The following is a 27,108-nucleotide window of genomic DNA, read 5'->3' as shown; positions in this document are numbered from 1 at the left end:
ATTTCATGCTTACTATCATGAGCTGCATTTCATGCTTACTATCATGAGTTCTCAGTCAAGTTAGCAGAAAAAGAAATTTAAATTTTTTTTTTTTTCTCAGAGATAGTGTATAATTGGTAGATGCTTTTGTAACTCATGTTATCACTGACATATGGTGGTTTTGACAAGAGATTCTGTGTTGATCAAATGAGTTCTGTTTTCTTTTTTTGGAAATCCTAGTATTAGCTTTAGTAGCGAGAAGGGGTTTTAGAGTTGGTACAAAAGAAAACAGGCAGTTTTGCAGCAAAATAGCCATTACGACATGTCTTATATCCATGTTGCGCTCTAACATATCATGCTTAAAAGCAAGGTTTATTTTGGAAAAGTTATGCCCAGAAAACCTCTCGATCAATAAAGAGATTTTTTCACTTTTTTTTTTTTTTTTAGGGAACCAGAGTAACTGTTTTGCTGTATGAAACTGCTTCTCTCTGAGACTTTACTTTTGTTTTTTTGGTTGGTGTATAGTTGGTGCTTACTAGAGGGTTAATTGTTTCAGTATGAGCAGCTGAAGTTTTAAATATGAATTCTAGCTTTTTGACCCTATTAATCATAAAACTGCCTGACCTATCTTGCTTACTGTAACAAAGATTTTTTTAAATGATGAGTCATGATCATATTTTAAATACATTTTCTTTAAAAATAAAAAAAAAAAAGCTCTGACTGCATTTTAAAAACATTTTTTAAGCTAAGAATTTAGCATATGTATGTCAGTACATATTGCAGGGGGCTTATGATAAAATAGCTTAAATGAAAATTAGATCCAAATTAGAGTACTCTGACTTTGAAAAAAGGTTGTGGGCACATGTTTCTGGGAGTGGCTGGAAGAACTTTGACTGTAGGGGAAGGTTCAGTCATGCGGGCGCTTTACCTAGAAACCAGATAGGGTGATGTTTCTGGTTAAAGCAAGAAGCAGAATTTAAAGCAGGGAACCAATGAATATGAAAATTAATTTTTGTGTTGTTTACCCTAAAAGGAATACAACTATGCTCTATTTCATTTTCTTTGCTTTGCCTTCTAAAGATATTTTTAGAAATCAAATAAAAAGCGTTAAAGTATTTCAAGAAAACAGTTATGTTTTAATTTTTGTTTTAATAAAGCCACTAAAACTTCTTTGGAAGGGGAAAAAAACTCTTGAGGACCAAAGCCCTGCCCTCTGTTAGAGCCCAGCAATGGGGGGCTGCAGAGTAACCCACCCCATGCACGGTAATTGCAGAGCTAGAGCTGAGAGAAAACTGAACAAAGACTGATGACAAAATTTAATTCCAGCTGTTGTTCAGTTTGAAAAAGTGCATTTTGAAGTGTGTAGACTTTTAAATGTGTACGGATATTTAACTCCTATGTGTCTGTGGAGCTGTTCTGCTCCAAGGTACCGGGCACGTGGCTTCTCGGTGTTTCAGGATGCTTCCCGGAGCTGAAGTGAGTCCTGGCAGTGTCCTCCTGGGCTGAGGGAAACTGAGGCACACAGCCATGACCCAGCTTCCTGGTACCCTGTGTACAGTCAGCTCCAGCACTTCCTTGCCCCGGCTTTCTCTGTGCTTTAGTCTTTGTGGGGGACTAAGTTTTCTCTCTGCCAGCTTGCCTTCTTCCAGGATATTTTGTTCCTGCATTGCTTTAACATTTTTTTTTTCCCCAGGACCAGCCACTTGCTAATTTATCTACCAGATAAGAAATTGTGCACAATTAAAAGCCTTCTTTGGTTGCATTCGCCCTTACCCTTCCCACATTTTTTTTTTCTTTCTTTTAATTTCTGGTGACCCTTCTTTGACTTTTGTTACCTTTTAAGAAGTGGCAGGATCAGGCCATTAAGTTGAAGTGAATTATGAAATACTTAACCCTCTTGTCTCCCATCTGAAATGCAACCCCACACATACCAGCTAGACACAGAATTTTCTTGCAAAACACTTAAGAGAGCTTTTTTTTTGTAGAAAAATGTGACGTCTGAATGTTTGTCTCTAGCCTGGATTGCAGCATGTGTAGGATACAAGAAGGATAAAAAAGAGAAAAATTTTCCCTGCGCTCCGGATCCCATGTGTCTGCAGGAGCTCTACTTTTATTGTTTTAAAAATGATTTTTAGATAAAAAAAAAAAAAGAAAAAAGAAAAATACACTGCAGGGTTCCACACTTTATTCAAGGAGTTAAAAGTCTGGAGCTGTGCTTGATGAGCCAGATGGTCTTTAACAGTAACATTGTTCATATTGTTTAGATTATCCTGTTGCAAGTACAGTGCCTCGTTTACCTTTTATGGAAGAAAGTGTGGAAAATTGACCACAGATGTAAGTAACCAAGAATGATGGCTGAGGCAATTCTTACCAGGCCTCCCTCTCTAACGCCTGATCCTGCAGATAAAAATAAATAGAGAAATGTGAGGCAGCATGAGAAATATCTAGTGTTACCTATTTAAGTGTTTAATTTGAGCTCTGTGAGCTACTAAAATCTTTATTTTCTTAGCCTGAGATTTCTTCCTATTGAACTAGTTTCAGTTTTTCATTGTAGGCAGCCTGAATGTAGATTTTTATCCAGGTACTAAATAGCACATCATTATATATTTTTTCCATCCTGTTTAAAAAATAGGAGGTGGGTGGGAAGAAGCCAACTACACTGACCTCAAACACAGTTTACTGTCCAAAAATCTTCCTGAGAAGATTGGTACCCATTTTGTGCTGTAATGAGAGAGCACAAACTCCCCATTAATATTGATTTGATTGGTATCAGAAGCAAAGGCTGTGCCAAATTAATTAGAGGTAGTTCATTGTTACTCCTAATAATGGACTGCTGAGTCTGTGAGGCATCTTGCAAGACAGTTCCAGATTGAAATAAACTTTCTTAGACAGGTATCTCTTTTGTGCAGTATCTGGAATTGGAAGGTTCAGCGCTTAAACAGAACAAAGAGAAAATGCTACAGACAAAAAGCAATAAAGCCCTGTTTTGTAAAGTCCTTTTGTCTCCTATCAGTTGTCTTTCTCTCTCTCATTTCCTTCCTCTTATTAGGAGCTGCTGTCAAACAGCATTTACTTAGAGCAAGTGGCTCCCTTCGGAGACCCTAAGCTGATATCTCTGCATTTGCATGCAGGTGCTACTGTGGTAGCGCACGACATCTCACCTGCCCTTTTCCCCCTGCCCTGGCAAAGCAAAGAGAGTAGTAATTATAAACCAACAGGTTTACTGTGTGAGGGCCCGGAAACTGGAAATCTCCTGTTTGTTCATGAAAATGGGTTAACTGGGGGTACTCTTCAACAAAATGGTAGATTGCTCTTACTGTTAAAGGTAACTTTATTCTTCTTCACTTTATTACGAGAAGCCTTCATTGAAGCCTTGATCAATCTAAGTGTATTTCTCTTGCCAGTGCAGTGCTTTTGAACCTAATTCTGACAGCACTGGTTTCTAGAAGCATAGACTAAGCAAGTTGTCTTTTGAATACTTTTTTTTAATACTTCTAAAAAAAATGGTCAGGAAAAGATATTTTAGAGGAATCACAGGAGGCTTGAGATTACGCTGAGGACCACACAACCTGTGTCATTGCTAATGTAAAGTCAGCGGTCACCTCGTCTTCCTTTTGAGGAGTAAATAGGCTTCTAAGGCAGAAAGTTTGTTCAGTTTAAGGTGCCACTAAGTGGGGCATGAGAGACTTAATAGCCCTTTTAATATTTTTTAATACCTACATTCAAAATCCGATAAATTGAATTGGCAGCACAGGGCACTGTTTTTTGCTGTTTAATTTCTGGTTCTGCTCCCTGTGGGACCTTCTGGAAAAGGAGATTTGTTGGACGTACCAGTTCTGGCTCTGTGCCTTTGGTTGTATGGTGGAGAAGGGGGAGCCACAAAAGCACAGGTGGGGAGGAAGTGGCAGCAGCAGCACTGGGGTGGGAGAGTGGAAAGGTGACAACAAACAAGGGGTGGGGGCAACGGACAGATGGACAAGGTGACAGGCGTGTTCAGGAGGCATCCAGCTTGCATCACGGTAAAGGGGGTGAGATGAAAGTGGTGCCATGGCATGTTGGTGAAGCTTATTCAGGCAGGGGCGGGGGCTGACTGGTGCTGAAATGGATTAAGTTTGTGTTTGGGAGCCAGCAGCCCTGGAGTGCTGATCCTGGTTCTGTTCTGAGGGTGCAGGCAAATTCTCGTTTCTGTCTGTTTTGTTATCCATAAAACAGTGATAATGACCATTATCTACATGAGAGTGATATCATGAGGCTTGTAATGCCACTGTAGTTCTTTAACAGCAGAGATTTGTTGACCCTTGTTTGTGCCTGGAGTCAACAGATGCTTACCTCTTACCTTCTTCCTGTTAATGCTACAGAGCAAGCACAGCTATGGAAAAAGGCTTTAGACACCGTCCTGGCTACTATAACATACTTGTTAATTGCAGTTGGTCTGCACAAGTAATGAAGGGCAGCGTTTGCCTGACATGCTCTGTAGTACTAATGAAAATGGACATATTTGAAGAAAAACAGAAGCTTTCAGGTCCCTGGTTATATCCGGAGAGCTAACAGAAAAAAACTAAGATTAATTTGTTCACAGATGTAATATTTTGTAGTAGAGCTCTAAAACTGAGTCCAGATCTGTCAGAGGGATTAGATTTTGTGCTTGAGCTGATCATTGATTCAGCAGGGGATTCTCACCTGCATTTTAACTCATTCAGACTAGAAAAAAATACTCAGATGGTTAAAGTCTGTACATTTCAGAAAGGAATTTTAAAGCAAAGCTAAGGATGAATACAGATTTCCATCTAAATTAAGCTGCCAACAAGTGGTTTGCAAGAGCCCAGAGACTGCCCGTTAGATAAACCAGAAATATTGATCGCTGTTAGTACTCTAGAGAAGTAAGATGGGAAACATTCTTGTTATGTGTGCAGGGCCATCTGAAGAGAGAACAAGGGAAGAACAGTGGCACCCCATACAGTCAGGAGTTAGATGCTAGACAGTTTGATTTTGTTGTCATAAAATATCCTAGGGGCATATGCAGAGAACATATAGCCCCTATAGAATTTAGCTGTAGTGATAGATTTTATTTATTTATTTTTAATATCTTCTCTCACTGAAGAGATTATTTGTTAAATTTTTCAGGAAGCAATGAGTGCTTAGTCAGTTGCAGCTATAACCACTACAGTAATTCCTAACATGGTCCCTAGAGGGTAATCTAAAAGAGGAGGTCACAGTCAACATGACAGATCTTGATGTAGTAGCTTGATTTTTATCCTTTACTATGAGGTCTTCCTCTTAATCTTGTTTTTCAAGTGTTATGGTAGAGGTCAAATAGAACACAGAAAAACACAGGTTTGTGGACCTGACACCCCAACTGATAACGTGTACAGAAACTGAAAAGTAGTCTCTTCAAAGCAGACTATGAATTCAAGTAGGAGCCCAGTAAGACCACACAGTGAAGTGTTAGGTCTCCCAAGTGCTGACTGTCACATTGCTCCTCAAATGGACTGTGTGCTTTGAACACTGACACTAACATTCTTGGATTAAAATTCAGATTTCAAATACGTATAAGAAATACCAAATTCTGACAGTGGGCTGTAGAGTTACCTTTTATCTCACCGTTCCAGAGTATGCCCACATAATGGAAGCACTGTGAATTCTTGGAGACATCTCACAAATGTCTTCATGCAGTTCTGTAATGGCCTGCAGAAGTCCAGAAACAATCCTGCTTGATTTGGGATTGTCTCAGTGAAGTGAGGCAGTGGTGCTGACTGCCAGGACAGCACCAAATGGTGGGGTATATGCTAACAAGATTCAATTAGCTTTGCAGATGAGTGTAAGTTAGGGTACTGAGAGTGAAATTCAGTAGTTTGTATGCATGTGATGGACGAGGAGATCTTTGTTTTGCTGGTGCCTATATGGTGTTTTGACTTGTTGCTCTTCATCTGTTTATGAATGTAGGACTGGAGGAGAGGAGCCATGCTGTAGAGGGACTGTGAATAGAGAACGTGCTTTCGGAGTGGGACGAGAGCCCTGTGCTCGAACAAGCGTTACTTGATTTGTAGAACATCTGTGGTCTGTATTAAAAATTATGAGCGCTGCATAAAATTTAGATACTTTTATTTATAAAGTGGTGTACTGTACTACTACTTGTTTCTGATAGATATGCCGGGAATTTCCTTTTTCACAAACAATGCCTGGTAGAAGCCTGTTTCCATGACTAAAACTATGATGAGAGCATCTATGTAGTATGGTTCCAGGAATAACCTACACATCAGCTATATTCTGCCAAGAACACAGAGACTGGTTATTGAGATGAATGATTTGGGTTAATTTGCACCACAAATTAGGCAAAAAAAGATGCCTATGTATTTTAGCTCATAGATAATTATCAAGAAATTGTGTATGGAGAAAAATAATGTATGGTTGGGGAATAGAAATGTAAGCCTTGAACTTCCAATCCTGAAAAGATAAATCACTGCAAGTTTTAAAGTGCTTGCATGACTCATGTGCAGAGGTCATAGACCAAATTTGCTGATGGAGGCAGGACGAAACAAATTCGGCTTCATTTTTATGATATTTTTCCTGCTGCTCCTAGCTTTTTATTTACCCAAAGTAATACAATTTTCTATAGAAGTGTAACAGCTCCAACATATGGAACTGCTATCCAGTTCACTGCTTAGGTGCAGAACGGCATGGGAACAGTGGTGTGTCAATAAATAGCTTACTGCATGTCAGGGAAAGTAGTCTTGCAGGAACCATATTGCCAGCTTGGCAACGTTCTAGAAAAGGAGATCACGAGATGGAATTGGTGTATTAATGCAGTTTAGTGAACAGGACCCAGACCTAAAGGAAATCCAACTCAAGTAATGTGAATACTTAAATGGAAGGCAGAGACAAGAGAAAGAAAGCGGGTTGTTAATATGCAGGTCTATAAATAAGGATTTTTTTTCCGCGCTCTGGCACAAGTTTTGAGCTGATTTTGGACATCCTTGTAAATCAGTTCACTAGTTTTTCACTGGGAACACTATATCATAACACTGAGCAAACTATTCAGTAGCTAATTCTGCTGCCTTTACTTTTGCTGAGTAATATTTTTGTGTCATGAGAGAAATCAGCAGGAGTTATGATTTACATAAGAGCTTTGTGTGCTGATATTTTGCTGACTTTGAAGTCTTTTCTCTGTTTTCAGTAGTGTTGTTGAGTTCAAATTTCAATCCAGCATAATTTACACAGAAAATGAAAGGAAAGTAATTCCAGCATTTGGTTTAAAATGTGAGCATATAACAGCGAGTCTGGCTCCAGGTGAAAATTTTAGACCTGAGTAAAACCTGATTTGATGGCAGGGAATGAAACCTCTTAGAGAGGCTGTCTTACTGAGCCTTCCAAATAATCAGATTTTCTTTGCACACGTTTGTAGTAAGGGTTTTGTTTATGATACAAGGTATAAAGAAATGTGTATATTTATAGCTATAACATCATTCTCTTTTTCCTGTGTGTTTAAGGAAAAAAATCTTAACACTCACACCAGGCAAAGGTGCATTATAAATAATGGTAACATGCTGGGGGAGCTGTTATTCCACAGGGATCTTCAATGGTATTCAAGGGTATCTTCAAATCTGTCAATGGTATTTTGTTTTTATCAATAGTCTAATTTTTTGCAGTTGTCACCTAGGTCTAGCTGGACTTGGCCCTTTTGAAAGACATTTGCCAGTGTTCCCATATGTTATCTGGGAGGAACACAGTTTGATAATTCGCACATCTAAAGATACAACTCAGATATTTACCCCCTCACCCTCCACACCCCTCTGCGTTACAGAGTCTGTTTTGGAGAGAATCATTTCTGGATTTTAGCCCTGGTAAAGAGGGCTGTTTGTCCTAGGGCAGCTTCTTGGCTTTGTTTTGTAGGGTTTTGTGCTGGTTGTGAAAGTGATGTGGAGGGACCTTAAACCAGGCCTGTTGGAACAGCAGAGGATTTCCTCAGCATAGTGAAACGTCGACCCAGCATGCAAAAAGTTTTATATCGTATGTGTCCTCATGTAAGTGGACTGTGAAAATCAAAGAATATTTCAGAGAGTTCAATAGCTGGATTTCAAACATTGTAGCAGACCTTTGAGACCTTCAATGACAAAACGGTGTCACTCATACCCCAAAGCCACCCCCGAAGTCCCAGATGCCAGCCTCATATCATCTTAGTGAGGACTGGGAAAGGCAGAAAGCCTGTTTGGAGATATCATTTCCCTCGCTGGAGTTACGTACTGATAGAGTTTGGCACTGCAAGAGATCTGAACCATAAGTTCTCGGTAACTGAGCGTTTTATGTGACGCCCAGTTTGTAGGACTCTTCTTTCTGCTTATGTTGTTACACATATGAGTTCTGCCTTCTCATCCTTCCTGTAGGTGATTCCTGGCATTTTAAATTCAAGTAGATTAGATTTAGACTTTTGTAATGAATCTGCATCATTTTGTGTTCTGCATACTCCTAAAATAGCCTGGGGAAACCTGATAGACACAATTTATGTGTATCATTTGGAGACATATTAAAGTATCTGATTGCTTTCCTCTTTCTTTTGTTAGCTCTTTCCTGTAATACTAATCACCATTTTACTGTAGTACTACACTATTGAGGAAAGTAGGATTTTGAATGGTGGCATGCTTGCCATATTTAGATGTGGTCCTACTTAAAGGAAAATGGCTTGGAGGTCTTTACAGTGGATATTCTCCTGCTGATGCTAGTGGTAGCTCAGATGATATTCTGCAAGGTCGAAATAAATCTAATGTTTCACCGACAGTAAGTTTCATTCATCCTTTTCCGGTACTTTTTCCTAACTTCAAGAGAATATGGTATAGGTAACATACTGCTGTGTAGCCCTGAGCTTTACTGCTGAAAAGCAGCTTGTATAAAAACAGAAGTGGATGCTGACACTTCAGCACATTGCGTATGGCAAAGGAGAAAAGGGACTGAGAAGAGGTTTGGCAATGGTTATTACTGTGGTGGTGAGATACTTGGAGTCTTCTACATAGCTCCTAGGTCTCTGTCACTTTTTCACTCTCAGAGCAGAGTGAAAGAGACAGAAGCATTAAGGATCTGTTCTTGTAATTTTCCTATTAAAATCAATCAGTAAAAACAGTAAGACAAATTCTCTTCTGATATCGATCAATGCTCTTCTGTTGGCTTCAGTAAGGCTGTGCCCATTTACAGGAGCTGAGAATTAGGCCACCGCTTCCCTCCCAACCTTTCTGATGACTTAACACAATTTTTTAAACATAAAAGTCTTGTTTCAGTCTGGGTTGTTGGCTTATATGTTTAAATTGGAGGCATGTCAGTCCTCATGTAATCAACACTTTGAAGAAGATCCATGAATGAGGTTAGGTAAAAATGCATTTTTTTCCTACTACTATCTGGATTTTCTCAGAAGCTAGATAATTTTATCCCATTTGCATCAAACATTCAGGTAGCTTTAGAATCCTGCATCTGTATTGTTTCTAGGGAAGCAAAATAAAATTACAAACGACAGTAATTGACATTACATGCTTTAATTAAATTTCCTCCTCTGTGAACCAAAACCTTTTAACCAAGCATTGCAGTGCTATTTCTGTATTTATTTGTTACATGGGTTAATGTGCTATGTGGCAGATATGGTATTTATCCATTTTCACAAATTAAGCTATCAGTGTCATGTTGCCTTTGAATTGTTTCCTGTATTGATGGCCAAAACCACTTGAAAAAGACTTCAGTCCTCCCTGGCTATACTTCTGGTTTTACAAGGCTGAAAATTGTGGGGTTGAAAGTGAACCCTTAGGAGCAGTTTGGGAAACGCTAGGCCCAAAGCATCTTACCAATGTGCTGTTTTTCTCTGCAGTGATCTCTGCTGAGGGAATGGGGAGGCACAGACTTTTGGAATGATGATTGTGTTGCTGCTGTTGTTATTGTTAGATTACGGGAGTTAGAAATTAAGTCCCACTTGGATTTATGTTTGTGGCAAGTGAAAATGGATTGTGGAGAGTGTGATCAGAAATTCCTCTCCTCAGTGTTCCTGTCCCCAAACTGTGCGCTTCAGACCTGCTATTGTCAACTTCTCACCAGGTTATGACCTTTGAGAAAGCAGCTTTCCTTCAGCTAATTCAGAGCTTTCTTACCCTATTGAAACTATACCTATTAAAACAAGTTACATGGGCATGGTATTTAGGCTACTACTGTAGGTACAAAAACTCTTTGTAAAAAAGACAACTTTCATTTACTATTTTTGAAAAAATAGCTTTTTGTGGATGCAAAAAAGTGTCACTTTATAATTAGTCACTTATGAAATAAGTTTAATAGATGATGCAGGTTGCTGTTGGTTCAGAGTCTGTGAATTTTCTTACACAGATATTTATATCTTCAGCATCCTTCTTGATGGTTTCAAGTGGAACTTGCTTTTCCTTACTGTACTTACATTATTATGGCAATCCTGCCTGGGAGGCATGTGGGATACTTAGGATTCTATTCAGAAATTAGGAGAAGAAAAGCTTGGTAAAGAACTGCCAGCTCTGTATTGTCCTGTAATTGAATGCTGTTGTTATTCAGCAGTTCAGCAATCCAGTTTCCCAGTGCTGAAAAGCAGTGGGACTCCAGGAGTCGGAGTGGGGAGCCCCATTACTACTTGTGAGTAATACATAACTACTACAACATAGAATAGGGCTGTTGGCGAGGGAAAGTCACTTTTAGGAGTGACCCGGTAACTGCAGATCAATGTGTATTGGAGACTTTCCAGAACTGGCAGCGAGTGGGGTTTCAGGACCCTGATGAGAGCTCAGTATCTTTTTTTTTTTTTTTTTTTTTTTTCTTTCGGGGGATCATGTGTGAAATGAAACCAGGGGAAGCATTGTTGTCTAGCACAGCTGAATAACCCTGGATGATTAAGTATCTCATGATTCTCCATACTTGCCTTTTGCAACTGGTATTTTAAGTGAAGCTGGCAACTAGAAAGGTAACCACTTTCTGCTGTTTAGAAGTGAGCCAGGATGTGTCACTTTCCTCATCTAGGCTCTAGTTTGAAACAGACACTTAACCATTTCACAGCTTGTGAAAAGTTTTAGTTTGTAGACCACTTCATAGCAATTTGATTGTTATCCTCAGTAAGTAATTGCTTTAGATTGTCTTTTGATTGCTGTCCCTCTTTGGAAGGATTCATAGCCCATAAACGAGTTCATCTCTTACCAGTAGTTTATTATTCTTTCAATAGCTTGTGCCTATCCTTTCCTCCACTTCTTTCATATGTTTTTGTCCATTTTAGAGCTTAATCTCCTTCCATTTGAGTTCTTCTAATCATTTGGTATTTAGTAGGGAAGTATTTATAGAGAAAAGAGTACTGTGATCAGGACCCAAATTTGCTCACCTCATGCACGCATCTCAATTCTAACAACAGGCTTCAGGGATTCTGTACCTCTTGTTGAATTCAGTCTTCAACCAGCCTTTGTTTCAAAAAAAAAATAATAAATCACTTGCAATATTGTCATCTGTGTGCCCAGACCTTTCCTATGCTTTAAGGGGAATTGTAAATAACAACTTATCTACAGTAGAAGCTGACTACGAGATCGGTAAAAACGTGTGCTTTATACATGCCATTTGATCATTTTGTTCAGTTATATGACAGATAACAAAAGCACACAGAGCTGCATCCCAGCACTCAGAATGCAACTTACCAAGCTGCAAAAAGCAGATTTAGCTTCTTTTGCAGATGGTCTATGAGTCTCATGTGGCATCATATTAAATTATATAGGCAGTCAGCCACTTGTTCTGAGGCGATGCTCTGAGCTGAGAGTTGTGATTTGCTTGGACCATTCTGTTAGAAAACAGTCTCTAAAGCTAAAACAGCTTCTCTGAAGAGCAGCAGCAAAGGGGCCTGCAGAGCAAGGGGCTTCAAACACCTGAAAGACTGCAGTTCTCCTTCTGATGCACTATGAGGGTGGCCTGGCAACCCTATGATGGGCTGTGGAGCATTTTGCCCTAAAGGTAGGAGACTAGACCTGACTCAGTCAATTATTTTTTCTTTGTTTCTGTGATACCTAGGGAGTATTACTTCTGACTTTGTATTTTTGCTAATGATAGTTGTTTATGTTTTGTAATATTTTGAATAGACGACTGTGAGTTTATCATCTTCTTGCCCTTGTCAGACTTCACTTTTCCTGGGTAGTATAGGAAGAAAATAGTGTTTTGTTCATTTTGAATGCTATTCTTTGAAAATATTTCTGCAATATGAGAGTAATTTAATTAACTCTTCCATCCTAGTGGTATTTTATGTGAATATGCATTTCTATTCAGTTTGGTACAAATTCAGTCCTTAAGTAGTACTGGATTCAGTGTGAAAATAGTGATTTTTATCAGCTGAATTTCCACCCAGGGAAAATTGTCATTTGTAGTCGAAAGCATGTTTGAGATAGGAATTTTCAAATGCGCTGTGCCATGCACTAGGTGAGTTTAATACTCATGCTTAATAAAATGAAAATTTTATTTTCATAAAAAAATAAACACTTCTTAATAGGAATAGTAACATAAGATCATTTATGACATCAACAACTGAAGGCTGCATGGTATTTATGGGAAATGTGTTGGTGCTATAAAGGAAAATCCATATAAGGTTATTTGGGTACCTGAATTGCATTTTTTCCTGTGTTCACATGCAAAGTGGGAAATGCTGTACCAGAGCTACTACTGGTATGAAGGTTTTGCATGTTGAAATTGATAACCTGGTAGTGCTAGGGATCCATGGAATACATTTCACGGGTAGGAACACTACATAGATGTGTTTCTCTTGTCTGCCAGTGCTTGACAGGTGGTAGCAAGTAGATGATTTCAGTGCATGTGCAGTTCAAAGCTGTGGGTTTACCCTTGCAGTGCTGGTGCTTACATCTCTTGCATCTCATTGTGTGATAAGAAACATGTGAACACCATAATCAGATGAGTAGGTCAGTAAGGTTTTGCTTTTTGTTTTTGTTTTAAGATGGAGCTTTTGGAAGTTGGAGCAGCTGTTTGAGTTTTATAAGGAAATGAGCAGGATCAGGAATGCACAGGAGGGTAGCAGGCAGTGCCCTTGAAGGGCAAGGCCAAGGCTGGATGAAAATCATTACTGCTGGTTTTATGAAAGGAAGGATGACTTCATTGCTACAGCATGGCTTTGGGAATCAAGAGGTATGGGTATTAGTGTCCATTCTGCTTCTGCCCTCCTGTAACATTATAGATGGGTTTTTAAGGCTGTGTTTCTAAGTGCCCAGCTTCCATTTTACAAGTGTAATTTGTGCCTTTAGAAAGGAGACGTGTATCCCTTAATCTAGAAGTGCATTGCTTTCCATGCTGTACAGTAGGAATAATGCTGTTTTCCTCTCTTGGTGGGATATTCAGCTGATTAATTCGGAGTAAGGGACTTGAACCTAGACTGTGGGAGTTGGTTGATTTCCTGTGCAAATGGAGAACTAACTACCTGTGCTTTCCTAAGCCAAATGTAATTTCCAGTTTGTGCTACCAAAATCTTGTCTTGCATCATTATCTTGCACTTTTATGTATCTACATTTTAGGAGAATGCCACAGCCATGCTATTGATCACACCACTGTTGGCTGTGGTATTCTCTTAAAATACAGTCAGGTGAAATGCTTGGCAAGCTGACCAAGGTCCTCAAACGACTTCCATCTTCTCAGGGACTGTCAGACATCAGAGCTTCTGCATGTCAAAGGGATCACCTGAAGGATCCAATCTTGATGATGTACACTGAAATGAAATAAGGATGCAGAAACAACTTTACCTTTTCTGTAGTCTTTTCTGTAGCAGTCTAAGCCTAAAGTTTTTCTGCTGTCAATGCACACCAACCTCCACACTGGTCGAGAGAACCCCAAGAGGCACTTCACTCTTCAGTATATGCTATCAGATATAATTCTGTCATTTTAAGGTTTCATTTTTCTGCACTCCATCAAATCCAGTCCATTTTTTAATGAATATAGCAGTATTTCTGTTGGTTCAGTCAAAGCCACAGCTTACTATTTTCACATTGAAGGCCTGTCTTTAGATCCCTATTCCCAAATTAGATCCTGATTCTGTCCTTGACAAGAAACTTGAATTTCCTAGGACACGCTGCATAGACTTTTAGAAACCATCTGTGCATTAGGCACAAATATTAAATATAGCAGAAAATTTAAAACTTTTAGAATGGAGGAAATGAATTAGGTCCCACACTTAATTCTCATTTGCACTGAATCTGAGAACCACCATTAGATGTTCAGGATTGATGCAGAAAGTAGCCAAGCATGGACTGCAAGCTACAAATTACACAAAAATGTAATAAATCTACATTTTTGTATCCATTAAAATTTTAATTTCTTTGGGTCACTCTTATCCCATGTTCTTTGTGTTTGCTTCTACTTGTCCTGCCTTGGTATCACCCTCAAACTTTACCTTTGAATTTGACACTGAAGAAAGATTGCGAAGCACAAGAAACTCATAGAAGAAATCAAGGTGTGTGTGTTTTGTTTTGTTGTTGTTGTTGTTTGTTTTTCATTCTGGGATGTATAAATACCTGGCCACTTACTACAAATCTTTTGATCCTTTGTCACAAAGTCATTCATTGAAGATGACCAGATGTTTATATTAAAACACAAGCAGTTGTAGGAATTACAGCTTGAAAATTATGGCCATGTGTGATAAGTAAACCAACTCTCAGTCCTTGAAAAAGAACTTCAACTTTCCAGTGAATGTAGTCTTTTTTTTTTTTTTTAATTCTTCCAAGAAAAAGTAGTCATCTAGGTTATTGAGATGCTATGGGTCTGACACTTTTTTCTCCCTCAGAAACGAGGCTTACACACACAAGAAGAAATTCAGGAAATCCTCAGCTTGCTACTAGTGTGCCCTTACATTCCTAAGGACTATTTTTGGGTTTTCTCTTAGGAATAGCTAGAACTTGTCGAGCTGGGAAAGACTTCTTGGAACAGATCTTTGGTTTTGTCTTTTCTGCATGAGCGCCTCTTGTTGATGTTGGAAGAGCTACTATATTAGCTGGTTGGTGATTGAGAGAACATGAGGCAACAGTCAGTCCTATAAAATCTGCTTCTCTGCTCCACCATAGTTTGAAAAAACTGTTGCAGCAAGCTGGTGAATTTACAGGATGAACAATCCCCTCCCCTTGGTTAGGGGGACTCTGACTCTTTTCTGGATGTTGCTAGCTGCAGATTTATCATAACTCGAGATAGACCAATGACTTGACTTGTTGTGGAGGGTACAAACACGCTCCCTTCTGTCTTTATGTAACCCCAACCACCTTGTATAGTTTTGAGATGTGCAGTATCTCAATAAATTGGAAGTCATAGGTGTCAGAGGACTTGTTTCAATTTAAAAAAATGGATTTAGGGTTACAGGGTGCAGACCAGGTAACAACTTGCAGGCATCAAGGACCCTACAAGTGTATCTGAGACTGTTTTAGGAGTTTTCAGGCAGGGATCAGATCTAGCACAGCATGTACTGCTAAGAGCTTGGAACAGTTGCAGTGTTTCTCATGGGCATGGTTTATTCTTCAGTGGGGGAAAAGCAGAGTCATTTGAACTCCTGTCTGCCTTTGTTCACAGTGCAGTCTTGTGGGTTTTTTTCAGTCGTATTTAAAACACTTCTATAGGGGGAGAGTCGTTACAAAACATCTGCAGATGCTGCTTATGTATTTTAAAAGATGTTTTGTGGGGATGTGTTGAAGGAATGAATGGAATGACCGGCATCTGCTTTAGCTTAACACCACACCACTTGTTAGAAACTGCAGGAAAATTCTGAGAAAGAACTTTCATCCTAAATGAAATATGAAAGCACATAAGGCTTAAGGAAGCTACTTGTGACGAAGCACAGAAAATCACATGTACTCTTTAAAAGGATTGGGTTAACTCCCTATTCTGTTGTTTTTTACCTACTCAGACCAGAGATCTGTCAGTCTATGGAGGGTGTTTTTCCTGCTAATTGGAAAAAAGAAAGGTGTAGCAAAATAGGCACTGAAGTACTTTGGAGCTGCTTTGGACTTTCAGGGAAGTTCAGGGCAATAAGCATTTAATTTGTGTTGCACACATGAAAATAAAATTGTATCATTTCTCCCATTCTTTTTTGTGAAGAGCATTTCTCCCATTCTTTTTGTGTATATGCTGTGTTTGGTTTAATGGAGAAATGAGAAAAGAAAATAGATTCTTTTTTGGAGATGGGGTACTAATGCAGTAACATTAAAGGCAGGCACATTGTTGTCAGCCAGTTTGCATATTTATTTACTTTTACAAATGGTTGGCTTGGAGTCAGCAGTTAATGGAATGAGAATGATGTTCCTGTACAGATCATTTCCTGAGAAACATTTTCAATTACAAACATATCTCTGCTTTTCTTTCCTCATTTGTTATGTCTTGGAGAATAAATGGGGAGTAGCATTTACAACTTAAGGTTTATGTTCTGAAGACAATTTTAACAATGATCCCCACATAAAAAGGTCCCTTTGTAGTTGCAGACATATGTTTATGATGTTTTGTGCTGTGAATATTGAATTTCTGGTGGACGTTGTGTCACACTCTGCAAACTTGTAAACATCTATAAATCAATTGGATCATTTTAGTACCATGTGTAATGCAGATTTATTGTCTTTTGTGTGGATTTCTTTTGTTTCGGAGTTAAAGCTGAGCTGCCAAAATCCATATTGGATGAATTATGTATTCAAGAAAATTAGGCAGTACCGTTTTAGATTAATATTTTCTTTTCCCTTTGTGGATTTATAAGATGCACACACACAAACATTAGAAAATAACATTTCGGATGGTCCAGAAAGCAATTGCATACGTTTGCTTGAAAAAACAGTATCATTCTGTAAAAGCTTAAACTTGGACTTTCTGAAAATGTTGTCACTGTCTTTTTTTCTCTCTCTGACCATCTTAGGTAATTTGGATCTCTTCTCATATTTGCCTGTACAGAGTCAGAATTACTCTGTTGGAGTTATATCAGGGTATAAAAGTGGAGTATGTTGGGGGGGAATAGGAATCACACTGAGCCAGTGAGTTAGTGTAAAAAGGATAAATCCATGGAAATCTGTGCAGATAAACTCTTTTACACAGGTCTGTGTTGCAGACTCTCAAGTCAGTAGAAGTAAATCTGCTCTTCTGTACAAGTGGTTACAAAAGCAGGGCATCAAGGTCATGAGCATTTATCAGAAACTTGTACCCAGTGAAGAGAATATGAAACCAAAACCAATTCATCTAAATTTCGCTCAACTATAATTGAACAGATCACTCTGAACAAGAGCAGCAAAGATACTTCCTATTGGAAATCAGCATGTTTCTAAACTGGCTGTTATTTCTGGCCACATAAATGTGTGTAGCATGTGCATGCATGTTTGAATGTGGGTGTATATATACAAATATCCAGTGTTACTCTGGCAATGTGATGTCTGTAGCTGGCCTTCCAAGTTGTGCTTGTTTCAGGAAAAAGTGGCTTAAGATAGAGACACTGCACTTAAAGTTAGTCTGCCGTGGTAGTTTACGAATCAGGTGGTTTGTCCTTTGACTTTTTATATGAAACTTATATTCCTGGAGTAATGTGAATGCCAACAAACCTCAGCTTCCCCACCCCCCCCCCCCCCCCCCAAAAAAAAAAACAAAAAAACAACTATTTACAATCTTAAAAATGGCAGACAAGACCTTGAATGGAAAAGCTTTATATTAAAAAAAAAAAAAAAAAAAGGCAATTAAAGATCTGCAGAAGTGGGGATTAATGTAGTTATGTGGTGTATATGCATATATTTAAATCTTTTTTCGTTATTTTTAAAGATTGAGGTTAGAAGTCCTATGGCACTGGGCTCCCTCAACATTAGTGTTCAATTCTAGGTAATCACAAACTTTCGGAATCGATCCGTTAGTGTTGCAGAACTTGAGTAATCTTAGTTTTACAAGTACGGAATCAATTAACGAGAAAGACATGGTCTCTCCTCCGAGTGCTTCAGCCATTTAACACTACATCTTGCTGTATTTATTTTATGATTCTTTGGGCAGATATGCTAAAATACATCTAAACCACAGAGTGCATTGGGTGATGTGGCATTTCTGAGCTCAGTTAAATAATATGTTTTCTATTCAAATCAGAATAACATTAAGCCCTGAATACTAAACAGGGCAGCAAAAAGCCTTCAGCACACAAAATAAACAAGTAAAAAACCCAAATGAAACTGTCTAATAAATACAATGTGGAGCAACAGGCTGCATGTACTAGAGGAATTAAGCCAATTTAAACCGTATGGGCAGTACTCCACTTTCAGATGTGCTCAGCTTCCAAGGGTTTCAATGGCAGTTGGATGCGTGCATCAAAGGGCCAAGTCTGGCTCAGAGCACCCGTGTGGATTTGATAGCATAGGTTTATGACCTTGTAATCCTAGAGCATCTAAAACAGTAAGAACTCTATCCAGCTTAAAATAGCTGCCGTAGTTGCTGTTGATATAAGCTTGTGGGCTCCCCAGCTCTGGGGCCAAATTTGGTGCTGGCGTGACATGAGGAAGTCTGTTGACAGTTGATAGCAGTGGAGTCGTGCTTGATTACATCATAACAGATTTGGCACGTGGAAGTTAATCAGAAGTCTTAGAAGAAAAGTGTCCATTCCTTATCCAGAGTTAAAAACTGGGACCTTCACCATTGCTAGTCCACAGAGGTTTGTCTGAGCCTTGAGTAATCCCTTGCTTTTAAGGGTCTTGCTTTAAAAGTACAACCGCTGAGCACTGTCATTTAAAAAAAAAAAAAAAAAAAAGAGAAAAGAAAGAGTGGATTTTCCTCTGAGGTCCACAAATATAAAGCCCCTAATCATGCCAGTATAAGTAGCACAACTGGTCCCAAGGTAGCTGATGCACTGGGCTGCATGTGGGCCGCAGGGCAAGTGAGAACAGAAGAGCACTGTCACCCCTGATTGCTGGGGTCATGTGGTGGCCAAGCAGACCTGATGTCAAGTGGACAGCCCTGTGGATGCTCTCCTTCAGAAGAGCTGCCCCATGTCCCCCTGCGCTGATTTGGCTCCTGGTGACTGGTGTGGTCAAGATGAACCACTGTAGCTGTGTCCCCTCCTCCCTTCTGGGTCTGAGTCTTTGCGCTGTAAGACTCAGAGAGGAAGTCTTGCTGAGGCTCTAAGTCACTCGTCAAAGTATTTCAAAAAATGATATGATTAAAATAGTAAATTAAGTGATTTTGATGAAAATAATTAAAACTAATGAAAAACAGCTGAAAATCTGATTCTTCTGCTGAAACTGTGTTACGCAAGCTTGTAACCTTAGCTGCATTTTTGTGGTTCCTCTATAAACACCTAAGTGTATAATAGTGGTTTGTCATGGAATTTTTTTGATGGAAATTCTTAGAAAGAAAGGTTGCGTTACATAATACTTTTTCTCTCCCATTATGTACAACTTAATATAACGCATGCGTTCTTACCTGCTTCTTTTAGTAGTGCTCTTAATCTGTGGTAAGTCGTTTCAGTATTGGGGAAGAAATGAAAAAGATTCTCTTGGGGTCGGAGTTTCTCCATCATGTTTTCTGCTTTCAGGGGGCGGGAGGGCAGGAGGGGTCTTTCTTGCAGGACTAATGGCAGCTTCGGGCATGTGTTGTGCACTGCAGAAGTCAGCGTCTGAGGAGAGCTGGGAGTGTCACTGTCCTGTTTGTTTGGCAAACAATCTACCTGGGATCTTTCATCATCTGGCACTGGGTTGGGTAGGTTCTGCATATAGCACAGGCAGGCACGAGAAACATTTGCAATCAGGGTGAGCATCTGAGGGGAACAAGTCCACCAATTGTGCATCCCTGTGTACTGCAAAGCAGTACTTGTATGTACCATACATGCAGCACTTGCAATGCATTCTAGAACAGATCAATGTATTAGAGTCCCCTATGTATTTATTACAATTTTATTTGTATTTTATATTCCCTTTTCATGCAAAGACATGGGGTTTTTTGTTTATTATCAGAAACTCTGATTATATGACGAAGGTCACGTTATTAGAAGTAGAATGTAGTAGTTGTACATGTTGGAGGACAAAAATAGGGGCTGTCAGTGGGTGACCACCTTGTAAAGAATGCCTTACAAAACATTCAGCCCTGAAAGGTCTGCTCAGTCTCCTTGGAGAAGTGCCAATGAGCTGTGCCAGTGGTTCTTCGAGAGGAGCCACAAGTTTCCTCCACAGTCCTGCACCAGGAAAACATGTTGTCTCCTTCCTCCAGGCTCTTGCCCAAGGAGAGCATCCAGCCATTTGGGATAGGAGAACTCTGTGGAGCCAGCTGGCTTGAAAGGCTTTTATTTACTATGCTCCCTCTGGGGATCAATGTGAAAAAAAGCTTTCTGCCTAGGGAACCTTTGTGCAGTTGTCCTTCATGAACTAAACATTTCAGAACAGAAAGACCTCCACCTGGAGGTTTTCTATCCACTGATGTTCTTATGTACCTAACAATTTTGAACCAAAATGAAAAAAAAAAAAATCAAAGTAGATAATAAAACCAATCGTGATTTTCTCCAAGGAGTGCTAGTACTTCAAAAAATTGCCATGAAGTGTAAACAGTTCTGAGATTGTACATGTTAGACCAAATTCATCCTTGCTATAGCTTTTCGGAACTCTGTGGAGTTACACGAGGGATTAATTTGGTCCATTGCTCTCAGCCTTCAGTTTTAGAGGATATACAACAATCTAGGGGACTATTATTGTCAACATTATTTTATTACTCCTTAGAGCTGCTCAGTATTTGCATTTTAGATATGCACAAGCAGGGTGAGTGTGTGAAGCAACTGTCTTAGTTTTGAAGGTAGTGGATTTTTCCGTTATTTTCATATTATTAAAAGTAATAAGCATTCTAACAGCCATTACTGCTATGAATCTTACACAGATGCCTGAATACAGCTGCAGAGACTCCTGAAATGCACATAGGCATTTCATCTGGCAGAGCACAAAACATTTCACAAAGTGTAGAAAATATTTAGAAAGTTTTAAGTACTGTTATCACACCATCTAACTCATTATTGCAACATTCATGTGAAATTTATCTATACTTATTGCACACAAGATGTTAAGGCAGAGAGGTAAATCCATTTTCCAAAAGCTTACTTATTAGGCAGTCTTGGGTCCAGGAACAAAACATAGGATCTCTACTGTTATTTTCTACTTTTCTGTTTTCTCCAAACCTTTGTGTGTGTGTTTGTGTCATTTTCAAAACTGAAATGTTAGATAGTGAATCTGCATCTGCACATTAATAATGTACTTTAGTTCATGTCAAGAGGCTGTTGTACAGCCACCTGAATCTTTAGGACACATGTAGGAAGTTTGAACTCAGACTGAATCAGCTATACTAGCAACCAGTTCTATTGAAGAGATCTGTATACTGCAAAATGAGTGGTCAAAGCAACTTGAGTTACGTGTCATTCAGAAGACAGTGAACCTCTTTCCTGGTTCTGTAAGTCAAATTTGCACTGACTCCTTGGTTACAAAGTAGAAGCAATCTTGACTGATCACCAAAGTGGGCACCCTCCATGCATGGTGCTATGCATCCTTCCATAGCTGTAGGATCAGTGTATTGACTTGTTTGATTTTACTATCTTCTGTTCTAGAGACATTTTTGGGTAGTGAAGGAATGTTTTTTTTGAAACCCGTTAAAGATTGGGTCACCCAGAGGCATGAATGAAGTTGCTCTGAACTGTACCAGGTCCAAAACAGATTACAGTAAAGAACTAGTGGTAGGATTACTTCTCTGGATCTCTCTGTTCCTATGTCCTCAGAGCATGCATCATGAAGGCGTTGATTTTTGCAGCATTAAGGGAGTTTGGCTGCGTAAGAACTCGTCCATATTTCCTGGCAGTTGTGGGCAGTGTCCAAACTGGGATTTTGGTTTACTTCCTCGTTCCTAGGTCCAGGTTCTTTCCCAACCTGTGTCTGGACTCTACACTAAGGCAGTACTATTGAGGGTTCATCATCTTCCCCCTGTGTCTTGTTGCTGTGGTTTCTGCAAAAGAAAGCCTGAGGGCACAAGTCTGCTCTAGTTGGTCTCTGACCTGAGTAATGGAGGGGGCTGTGTTCCTGGAGCAACGAGCTGCGACTGCACCTTCAGTCCTAAATAGATATTCAGCCTGGCAGCTCACGTGTGGATATATAGCCAGACCTGGCTCTTCTTAAGTAGCTAAACTTGAAGCACCTTCAGAGCAAGGGTGACGTAGCTGAGAGCAATAATCATTTCCCTCAGCTAAAATGATTCATTAGTGTTAAAATGTCAGGGCCATTAAAACGCAAGCGAGGCATTTAAAATTTGAGGACAATGGGCCTTTTCCTGAGAAAGCTTTGAGGAAATTACATTGATTCCAGTACCATTATCCATGCTGCTTGAACAAGTGAAGTTTTGTTGTCTGGGCCTCCCATTTTTGTTAGCTGTATTTTATTGCTGTAATTACACCCAGTGGCTTATCTAATAGACTCATGTTCTCATAAAGAAATTAATACAATTAATACTACTTTTAGTGAGAGTGAAATAGTAAAAGTAAAATTGAATTGAAATTTGACCAAGCTCTTCTTTTTTATTTCCTAGTATCTGAATTACAGGAAGAAGGAATAAATGCCATTAACTTACCTCTCAGTCCGATTCCATTCGAACTAGACCCTGAGGACACTATGCTAGGTAATTCACAACAATTTTACATCTCAACATAAAAGCTTGATGTAAAATAAAGTGTCATGCCTGTAATAGCTTCTAATATCTTCCTTTTAAACCTTCCAGAGGAAAATGAAGTCCGAACAATGGTTGATCCAAATTCAAGAAATGACCCAAAATTACAAGAACTAATGAAGGTAATGAAAAGCACGTAAACACTTTCTTGAAAGTGAAACTATTTTTAATGCTGTCCCTGCCTCTTTCATTTGCATGCTTCAAAGCTTTGTTTAGATATTAATTAAATGAAACTACATGGTGCATATATCCCAGTGAACTGTGCCGGTCAGTTTTTGGGGTCTCTTTCTCTAGACAAGGCACAAAAAAACTAATGATTTGAATTAAAATCCTGAGTTCTGATTCTTACTCCTATCCCACCCTGCAGTGTAAAATCACATTGACCTCCTTCATAGTCTTTGTAATTCTTGGGGTTACAACTTACAGGAGGAAGCTTCATTAGAGTCAGCTTCAAAACCTTTAGCTACGCAATAAAATGTTAAAATACTACTGAAATCAAATGACAGATTTCACATCAGAAAGCAATGCTTCAATCTTACATTCATCTAGACCTTGTGGTATATAGATGCAGCCACCTCAGACAAGTCCTTCCTGAGTCCTCCTTATTTTCTTCTGATGGGATTTCAGACTGATTGTATTTTGAGGCATTGCAGCTTTGGTATTCCTTCTGCTAAATATTTTCAGCATTGTACAAAATGACATGTGTTTTAAATTGCAAATGAATAGTGTATAATTCTGCCAAATTTATGTTTCCTGTGTAGGTATTAATTGACTGGATTAATGATGTGTTGGTAGGAGAGAGGATTATTGTGAAAGACTTAGCTGAAGACCTGTATGATGGACAAGTATTGCAGAAATTATTTGGTAAGAAAAAATATATATGCATGGTGTCGGGACACTTTGTCAGTAAGTGGTTCACTTGTTCCTACTTAGGAGCCTTGGTATCATCTTACAGTTATGCCACTAAGTGACATAAAAATAGCATTGTATTACGAGACCCTTGAGCAATAGGCTGTATGCACAGTCCTCATAGCCACAGTGCAATGTGTGGTGCTCTGTAGTTGATGAGAACAGCATAAAGCCTACCTGGGGTGCTAGAGAGTGCTGGGGTTCTTGTCTTGGCAACAACATTCACTCTGATTTTATTATCTGCATATGTGCTGTACAAAACTTAACCGTGTTACAAGTGGAAAGTAAGTTTAAAAGCAAGGGTATTTTCAGTACAATGGTGGATGTTTTTAATCTGTGCTGGTTCCATACTGTAGTTTATTCACATCTTGGAGTTCCTCTGGAAAGTTGGAATTTCTTTCTGATTTGAGGTCTGTCTCTTAACATTACTGAGGTAATGATACCCAATGGACCACAGACTGAACTTCAGTTGAGAAACAGAGAAAAGAAACTACTAATGCAGAGCTGGCATGTGGTTTTTTAACTGTTGGCTTAGAAGCCACTTTCTTAGTTATTACAGCTCGTAAAGTCTCCAGTAAATTTCTTTTCAGTATCTTAAATGAATGTTGAAACATCATGTAAGCACTTCTAATAAAGACTACGTAGACTATTCCCTTCTATGAATGGTTAAGCTATTGGATATATGGTGGTGGAATGAAGCAATTTGATTCTCATAGGCAGACCTTCGGTGACTTCACCTAACCCCCCCCCCCCCCCAATGCATAGCTGTTACAGCCTGACGCTAAATATGTATATACTGATCCAGCACTTACTGATTTCAGTGGAATCCTTTCCATTATCCTTAATTTCTTATGGATCGGATATGGATCTACAATATGTAAGGCTTTGGTCTTGTGAGACTGCACAGACTGATTTCTGTGGAGACACAAGAAATCCATAGAAATAACAGCTTTTTAGGCAAGATACATAGACTGATAGCCCAGAGTCACTGTCTTTGGGAAGATATTCAGTTGACATCAGTGAGAGCAAGGTCAACTTTTACCAAACTTGATAATATATTATTTTCTAGAAGAAAATTGATAGGTGACCAAGCATTTTGTCTCTGTGTTGTTGTGAGGAAACCTTTATCACCAAATTTTCATTATTTCCTAGTTAATGGTTATGAGTTTCGTGACAGTTTTACGGAACAGTGGCAGTGTCTTTTATACTCTTTATAATGGAGCTTGTTTCTCTTCTTACACCTCTGTTAAATCCATGGAGCAGGGTGTGTCCTTCTGAGTCATCGCAAACATCACATACTTCCCTCTCCGTGTGCAAATAGGTTACGTGTTTTCTTGTTGCACACCTGAATCTGTCTTCAGTTAACTGAAACCTTTTTCATGCTCACATTTTCTGTAGTTTGAAAAAGATACTACTTTTCAATTGATCTATCTAAACCATTACATGCTACTGTGTAGATACAGTTCATGCCAGACTTTTATCGATTTTTCTGAAATCTGGTTAAAGCAATCTAGGCTGAGTTTACATAAGCCTAGCAATCTCTACTAATTATTAACAAAAAATTTGTAAAATAATTCAAAACTTACTGCAAATTTTGAGTACAGAAAAGGGCTGTGATTACATGGAAATCAATTGCTCAAGGTTTTAGTTGCTTTCATTCATCCATAAATATTTCTTCAGATTTCTTGATTGCTTCTTTCACCTCTGTGAATGTGGTGCCAGTTCAATTCTATCACAAGTAAGCCAGGTAAATTTTGTACATCTCGAAAAGCCAATGAGGCTTGGACTGATGACACAGATCTTCTTAAAGTTGGTATCTGTCTCTCCCAGGTTTAATTGTCTGTTGTGCAAGTCAGTTACACACAGAATACTCTTTATCCGGTAACAATAGAAGTAATGGGTCTTACCTCTCAGTCTGATGTTCCGTAAAGGGATTTGCAACAAACTTTTATTAGCCTGTATTGTGGAATTAATTAATATCTGGCCTTCCCCTTGGCAATGGGGAAATAAAGGACTGTCTCTTTAGAAGTTCAGAAGAGCACAGGAAAGTGGTTCTGGAAGCAAAAGCAGATAATTTTAAAAACAGGAAGTCTGATATCTCTTGAATGTACAACTGGCTGCATGCAATGTTTTTGTGTTCCTCATGGATGTCCCTCATGGACTAGCTGTTTTTACTTCTATTATCACTTCAGAGAAACTTGAAAGTGAGAAGCTGAATGTTGCTGAAGTTACTCAATCTGAAATTGCTCAGAAACAGAAGCTGCAGACAGTGCTTGAGAAGATCAATGAAACCCTTAAACTCCCGCCAAGAAGCATTAAGTGGAACGTTGACTGTAAGTTGCTTGTTTTGTATGCTGTTCCCATTAGTTGGCAGCTGAGAGTTTGTAGTTGCAGTCTGGAATATGTAAATATCCAATGCTATGGGAGAGCTGAAACCTAGTATTTATGGTAGGAGCTGCTCTTCAGTAGGAGGTAAAGAAAAGGGTGAACGCATAGAGTACACTCTGCCCTTTTTCCTACTGCTCAATCTCCAATTTAAATAAACTTTTAAGTCCATATGCAAAACAGCTTAAGTTTTCTGTTAATAAATTGGTTTCCTGAAAGGGGTAAGTATGTACATAAATGTAGTAGCTAGGCTGAAGGAGAGTTAGGTTCACGGACTCTGCATTTGTTTAAGATGTACAACATAGATATTAATATTTCTGATTGTTTAAGACTAAATCTGAGCCACTGATTTTGATTACAAAACCCTCATCAAGATTAGGACTGTCCCCTCCTGTTCTATTTCATTAGAAATGAACATCATAATATCTACATAGAAATGACCAACACAAGACATTTTAATGGATATGTGTTGCAGAAAGCAGGTTATCAACAGTTACAGAAAATCAGGCCTCTTGATCTGTTTGGTATCTAGAATCATTTTGCCCTGGTGGATACCTGGAACAGTATATAGCAGTTCCTATACCTGTCCTGAGCTGAGCTGTTTTGTGTCTTATGTTCTGTCCACAACAAATCTACGATAGGGATAAAAATAGTTCCAGGGAGGGAGAATGAACATTAGGCATCACTGACTTTCGTTTTTGTATGGCTCCACTGAGTTTCCTGCATCCTTCTTTCTCCAACCTTCCCCCCACCCTTTTTTTTTTTTTTTTTGCATTTTCTGTTACACAGCTGGATGCAGGGTGTTTGGAGCAGTCTGATAATTTAACTTCTAGTTTTCATTTAATGTTTTGCACGTTTTTTAGAGCTAAAGTAAAGATAGGCTGCAGCAGCTGGAGCAGCTGTAGCACACATTGATGCTAGGCAGACAGACATCTTTTTAGCATTCTGCTAAGGCGCCTCCTTTCCTACCAGTGGCACCCCAGAAAAATTTGACAGTGATGTCACGTTTTATATGTATGGATAGGTGGAGAAATCTCTACTGCATAGTCGAGGCTTGCAGTGGACAATAATGAGGAAGGATATGTTAGTGAATCTGATCCTGCTGTACAGTGAAGTAAGGTAATTGTTATTGGTTAGTTCATACGTAAA

General features: G+C 39.0%; 1 protein-coding gene across 2 annotated transcripts in view; it reads left to right on the top strand.

The window, feature by feature from the left end:
* The window catches only part of PARVA (parvin alpha), a 67,013-nt gene that overhangs the window by 19,511 nt on the left and 20,394 nt on the right, over positions 1 to 27,108 (top strand). Inside the window, exons 1-5 of one of the 2 annotated variants that reach the window (XM_083837370.1) lie at positions 11,661 to 11,955; positions 22,528 to 22,617; positions 22,717 to 22,787; positions 23,427 to 23,529; positions 25,767 to 25,907. In XM_083837370.1, the coding sequence (XP_083693496.1) occupies positions 11,925 to 11,955; positions 22,528 to 22,617; positions 22,717 to 22,787; positions 23,427 to 23,529; positions 25,767 to 25,907 (436 nt within the window). In that variant the 5' untranslated portion in view covers positions 11,661 to 11,924. Of the gene's footprint in view, positions 1 to 11,660; positions 11,956 to 22,527; positions 22,618 to 22,716; positions 22,788 to 23,426; positions 23,530 to 25,766; positions 25,908 to 27,108 lie in introns of those variants that run through there. The other variant, XM_083837369.1, reaches the window with a different exon arrangement.

The sequence above is a fragment of the Anser anser genome (assembly GCF_964211835.1).
Source record: "Anser anser genome assembly, chromosome: 5".
Taxonomy (NCBI): Eukaryota; Metazoa; Chordata; class Aves; order Anseriformes; family Anatidae; genus Anser; species Anser anser.
Note: the sequence above shows the minus strand (reverse complement) of the source record. Positions and strands in the feature narration are given on the sequence as shown.